Here is a 6,469-nt window from a genome sequence, read left to right as displayed (position 1 = left end):
ACTGTCCAGCAATGTGTTTATTATATGGATAATCCCTAAATTAGAAAAATAAATTCATTTATTTTACTCCAAACCACTCATTTAGGGAGGTAAATTTCAGTTTTTCCTGGAAATCACACAAAACTTATGATTAGCATAGAATCTGAAAGGTTTCCACCACAGAGATAAAAAAAACTATACAGCAAGACAGCATGGTGTCACAATGTTCAAGAAATAGCAAAAGCGAAGCTATGCTAATCAAACTATCTCAATTGCTTGCCTAAAAAGTCGAAAGTAAAAAATTATCTGAATTGATTTAGGACACCCAAGTCTCTTTCAATTTTTCATATATAGCTCATTTGATATATATATATATATATATATATATATATATACATTCAACATTAAGAAACATTACTCAAAGCTGCCCAAAAAGCAGAAAATTGAAAACAACTGCAAGACAATCATAGATTTCATATTCACTTAGTTTTATGCATGTTTAATGTATAAGCAAAATTACAACTGCAACATAGTATATGTATCTGATCAACAGAGTCAGCAACTCGTAGAATCTAAAATCCATAAACCCTAGCACAAATTTAGAACAACAAACTAGTAAACCTACCCTAACCTAGAAGCACAAACGCTGAAACCAAAACAAAAAACACTTACATTTTTTGTCTTTAAAATACACATTTGGTCTTTAAACAATGCCACGCCAAATATGATCAGTGGATCTGATTTACTGTAGCTCAAAATTTCACTTGCATCCTTTAGTTAATCCAATGTAGTTGTTTTAGTGTGAAATGAGACATATTTTTGTTTTCACTTACATTTGAGCCAATACTACTTTGTTTGGGTAGCAAAGATATATCAACATTTTCCAAGTATTCTCGTATCGATGAAAATACTCCACATGTCAAATACAGTGAACCATCTTCGTACCAAAGTCTCTCCACTATAATATTTATCACTATTATATATAAATAAAATCATCATTAAAAAAAAATCAATCATTGATGAGACCCACACATTTTTCAATTATCTATTCAAAAGTCAACAACTTAACATACTTCATACATCCAAACAACTCAAAATACTCTCAATGGGACCCACAAACCCACTTCAATCTCTACTCATAACTATTCACAAACATTATCAATACTTCTTAGGTATTCTTACTACTCAAACGTAGCTGTATAGCATTTCACTTCACCCATTAATTAGACTATAAAAAATCATCTCTTTGATAATCCATTCCTCGGCAAAGTTAAGGAACAAGGGGGGCTTGGACCATTGGACCAAATGGTCCATTGTACTTACATTTTTTTTTTTTTAATGTAACTTTGGTTAAAATACATAGGTACATGAGGAGGAGCACATTTAAACTCGTTCACATGTTTTTAGTGAATTTATCCCATTGTTTTGCGATTGGGGTTTACTAGGAAAATCGATTAACTTCTCGTCTATTTATGAAATATTCTTTCCTTTTGCGGGAAAGCATCCATTGCAGCTTCATCAATAAGGCATAAAATATCTTTAGGACTTGAGTGATCACTTGAATAAAAGATTCAAAACCCAAATCCATATCCTTTGCATGGAAAAGAAGATATTAGAGTTGAGGCAGTCATCTGCAGAATTGATTCTATTCTGTTATTCTCTCTCTGTTTTTGGTTCTCTCATAAGTATGTATGAAGATAATGCGAAGATCTTTTGTGCTGCATACTCATAAGAAACATGTTGTAGAAGAAAAATTCTAGACATAAGCCTCACATTCCTGCACACTACTTAAAAATATGTGATTTTACTCTTTTACTTTCATATTTCATATTTATGAGGGTAAAATAGTGAAATCACATATTTTTAAGTGGTATACAGAGTGTGGAACTTCTATGTAACACGACTCGTTGAAGAATTGATAAAACAAGTTACGAGCATCTATAAACTGAGAAAAGGAAGGCCGTGTAGCAAAAGCAAATTTCTTCAGAAACCAAGGGAGAGATGACAACTCCAACACTCGAGTCTCTTCAAAAAACTGAGAGAAAGGAAGGCCATGTTCCTAGGAATCATGGCACTGTATATCACCTCTGTCAGCGGGAGGATCGAAATAAATTAGCAATATCAAAAGATCAGAAGGATGACAATAAATCTCCATATATTAGAGATATAATTCTTGAAATTTAACTTTAAATTAATGACACCTGCTGTCTTAGGATGTCATAATTCATTGTTGAGTTATGCCACTCCATGTACTGAAAGATTTACAGAGACCATTGACCCATCAAAGAAGTGTCAAAGACAACTAATTAGGCGAACGAACCTGTATCGGTTTTGCTTCACAAAATGCAACCTAAGGGTGGGATTGTTGGCTATGGGAGCAACTATCCCAAAACACAGAGATCAAATTCTCAGCAGATAACATTACAGGAAAAACAAATCACATCCAGTGTATGTAGAAATTGCGTCGAAAATAAATTCATGCATACAGAACAGAGTGTTCTATGTTCCCTGATGTTAGGTTGCATCCCAAGTTGACACACGGTAGAGTAAAAGCATATCATATATCATCCAGATATTATTCAACTCCTTTAAATAAACATACTAGCTCATTTGAAGATGCATAAACCACAATCGAACGTAAACCATACTACCACATTATATGGTTCAATTCACACAAACATAACATTCCAACCCTACAGCTTTGAAGCAGCATCCTTGTCCAAAAACCAAGTCAACTTCCCTTCAGGTGAAACCATTTGAACAGGAAGCTTAACTGAATTTTGACTCTTTCCTAAAGCTATTTGCACTGCTCCAGCTTCACCAGCACCAGTTATCACGAGGGCAATGTATGCAGATGAGTTGATCACTGGAAAGGTAAAAGTAATTCTCTCTGGAGGTGGTTTTGGAGAGTCCTTAATGAAGGTGACCCATTTCTCATTTTCTTTGAGCAGAGGATGGCCTGGGAATAAAGAAGCCACATGTCCATCAGGACCCATACCCAGCAGCATGAGATCGAACTTTGGGAATCCACTAGCTTCAGATAAAGCTATCACGTTTCTATTGACCAAATGTTTTAGACAAGCCTCATAATCAGCTGCTGCACCCTCAGCTGACAGCTTATCATTGATTGCATAGACATTACCAGGGAGAATTGGTACCTGTCAAGAAAATAACAGGGTTAAACTCACAAAAGACCATCACAAGAGGAATAACCATGGACAGCAAAAGGAAAATTGATAATAATAATTCAATTAAAAATTGAAACTACCTTCTAACTACAGGTGACCCAGAATATGTTTTGATACAGATCAAGGATAACCATCTGGAATTAGAATTTATAAATTATTCAGAAAATAGGGAAGACATCTCTTGCCATTCAACAACACCCAAATCTTTTTTTTTCCAGCACCTAAACTAATTATAATTCAACTCAACAAAGTCATAAACAAACTATGCTCTCCTAAATTTGTTTTGTAAGATAATTGTCTTTCTAACCATTCGGACCCCATGTTCTCTTTTGACCTTACTATTGTCCTTGCAATCCCTTCTACCAAGTGGTGATGCCATTAGTCTTAGATCAACACTTTCACAAGCCCTAACACAGTGAAACGATTTCCAAATAAACTGAGGGTAATATTCAACATAAGACACTGAGGCATCGCAAACAGCAGCATAATCAAAATATGCCAGCAAGTCTTAAAAATGAAATCAGAACATATTCCACAATCGTACCTTAGAAAGAAACCCATCATTAGCAAGCTTATAATTACTGTCTTCATGATCCTTTGGTACTACTCTTTCATCTAACCAAAAGACAAGCCATTTCGACCATTCAATTGAATCAATGTATGGGGGTTCCAGTAGCTTCCTGAAATCTCAATGTCAAGCAATTACCAAAACGATTCCTCATTTATCATTTATCGAGAAGCTCATACAACTGAACTATTACCCTGCAATTAGCTAGTAATGAAACCATGTAATGGGAAAGGAGAGATCATTTTAACTTGTGTATAGAACACTGTTTAAGAAAAAACAAAGAGAAATGATAATTATTGTTGTGAGTATGCAAGCGCCGCACAATCACTTTGAAAAAAATAAAAAAATGTGAAATTTACTTGAAAAAAATTATTTTTTTAATAATAGACTTTCTCTCTTTTAAAATGAGTACACATCACTTGCACATTCTACGAGTATTAATATTACTCAAGCAGATTGTCCACACGAGTGATCAAGTCTATAATGACGACGATAGTTACAAGGAAAAAACCATTTTGTCTCTCAAGTTGTGCCGCTCTATTTAACTGCTCGATAAAAAAACTTAGTGATTAAAGAAGTAATTTTAAGTGTATTAGTGTATTTTTTTTAAAAAAATTATTTAAATATATTAAAAAAATTTGAATAGAAAAATTAAAAAAAAATTGCAAAAGCGGTCAAGTAGCCTAGTTACTCTCCTTGGATTAGCCAAACTTAAATGACATTTTTTATGAATGTAAGATAAATTTGATTTTTAACTATTTCATTCACCTAAATCTATAAAATAAATTAATAATTAAAAAAATAAATATTTTTAAAATTATTAATTATTTATTACTATATAATAAATAAATGTATAATCTAATATGGAGATTTGATGTGAATAATAAAAATTAAATTTATCATTTATTATTTTATTATTATATAATAAAAAAATATGAAAGTCACTTTTAAAAATTACTATAATTAAAATTTTAAAAGTTACTGTAGTTAAATTATAATAAAATATTTTAAATTTAGCTAATTTATTATAGCATATTTTACTCTCTAATAATTAAATACTCAATAAATTTAATTGTTAGCTAATCCATATCCGGTTACAAAGCTAAATTTCCATTTTCTTTCCATTTCCACACAGATTCCCATCCGTAACAGTAAAGTAAAATCGGTGCAAGAAACAAAACCCCTTGGGGGAGTTGTTACCTGAGGGACTTGATGAGAGACCCACCAGACAAAACGACAGAAAAAGCCCCTCTTTCTTTGCAAAACTGATTAGATAGATTGGCCGTGTACTTAGCCAGAGAAACAGCTTGATCCTCCTCCGTATCCAACACCTCAACGTTCTTCTTGTCAGTTGATGGCGTCGCCATTGAAGCCTTCGATTGAAATCAACCCAGGTTTTTCTTCTCGCCAACCAGAGAAGCTCCCTTCTGATCTGAAAGCGTGGCGGGGGAGTGTTTTTGTCGATCTGTCTTACGGATGATGAGGGCGAGGGAAAGATGCTGGGAGGAGGACCACGCGCATGTGGGGATTTTATAAGAGTTTGGCAGTTTGTTGCCCCGTTCGGACGGTGGAAAATTTTTCATTACGTACATTTCATATTATAATTTTTTTAAATTTTTATATAAAATATTATAAATAATTTAATTTTTTTTAAATTAAAAAATAATAATATTATTAAAAAATAATATTATAATAATATTTTATTTAATTTTTAATTCTTTATAAATAATAATAAATTGAAATAGTTGAATGAATTTGATAAAATTTATTTAAAATGAGTTTAAAATATTTTTAAATATTAAAATAAATTAAAATATATTTATAAAAAGATATAAAATAATTGAATTCCACCATTAAATAATACTGTTCATTAGGGCTGTACAGGAACCGTCGGAACCGACCGTGAACCGATCAGACCGACCGCCGGAGCACGGAACCGGCAAAGAACCGGTCGGCGGTCGAGAGAAATGGAAGGAAAACCGATATCGGCGGTTCGGCGTCGGTTTGAACCCCTGGAAAACCGCTGAACCGGCCGATCCGGTCTATTTATATATATTTTTTAATATATGTATATAAAACGGCGCCGTTTCACTTATTATAAGTGAAACGACGCCGTTTTAAAGCTTGAAAGTTAAAAAAAAAATTAAAATAGAACGGCACCGTTTGGCTTTTAAGCCAAACGGCGCCGTTTTAAGATGAATTAATAACCCCCCAGGCCCCTCTTCTTCTTCCCCGCGTCATCTTCTTTCTCTCTACCTTCTGCAACTCTCTTCTTCTTCCATGGCAGCGACGGCGAGACAGTTCTTCACTCTTCCTCAGTTCCTCCTCCTTCACAGAAGACGCCGACGGTGGACCGAAGACCGCGCCGACGCACGTCGAGACCGATATGATCGGTTTTTTATCCCCAAACCATCGGTTTCGACCGGTTCAACCGACCCATAGCAGACGTCGGTGGTGTCTCGATTTTGCACCGAAACCGACACCGAACCCATCGGTGTACAGCCCTACTGTTCATTGACACCTCTGTCCACTTCCAATATCTTTAGTGCGCTTGGGTGACTTTGGCATAGGCATCGATGCTGAGCAACACTGGGGTCGGGAGAAAGATCTTGAAGTAAGTTTAGTCATATCTTACCTTTTTGGATAATGCTAGAATTACAAATATTGCGTATTTTATTTGAAAACAAAATAAAATCTATTATTAAAAAAATAAATTTTTTATATAAATTTTTTA

At 34.0% G+C, this 6,469-nt stretch overlaps 1 protein-coding gene across 1 annotated transcript; it reads right to left on the bottom strand.

Moving 5' to 3' along the window:
- Nucleotides 1–2,430: 2,430 nt before the first annotated feature.
- LOC109007547 (probable 6-phosphogluconolactonase 4, chloroplastic) lies at nucleotides 2,431–5,310 on the bottom strand. Its single transcript, XM_018987250.2, has 3 exons — nucleotides 4,936–5,310; nucleotides 3,712–3,847; nucleotides 2,431–3,137 (listed from the first exon to the last, which is right to left on the bottom strand). The coding sequence occupies exons 1-3, from the start codon at nucleotides 5,100–5,102 to the stop codon at nucleotides 2,673–2,675; spliced, it is 768 nt and encodes a 255-aa protein (XP_018842795.1). The 5' UTR covers nucleotides 5,103–5,310; the 3' UTR covers nucleotides 2,431–2,672.
- Nucleotides 5,311–6,469: the final 1,159 nt, after the last annotated feature.

This window comes from Juglans regia, chromosome 16 (assembly GCF_001411555.2).
Source record: "Juglans regia cultivar Chandler chromosome 16, Walnut 2.0, whole genome shotgun sequence".
Classification (NCBI taxonomy): Eukaryota; Viridiplantae; Streptophyta; class Magnoliopsida; order Fagales; family Juglandaceae; genus Juglans; species Juglans regia.
The sequence above is the reverse complement of the archived record's forward strand: the minus strand, read 5'-3'. Positions and strand labels throughout refer to the sequence as shown.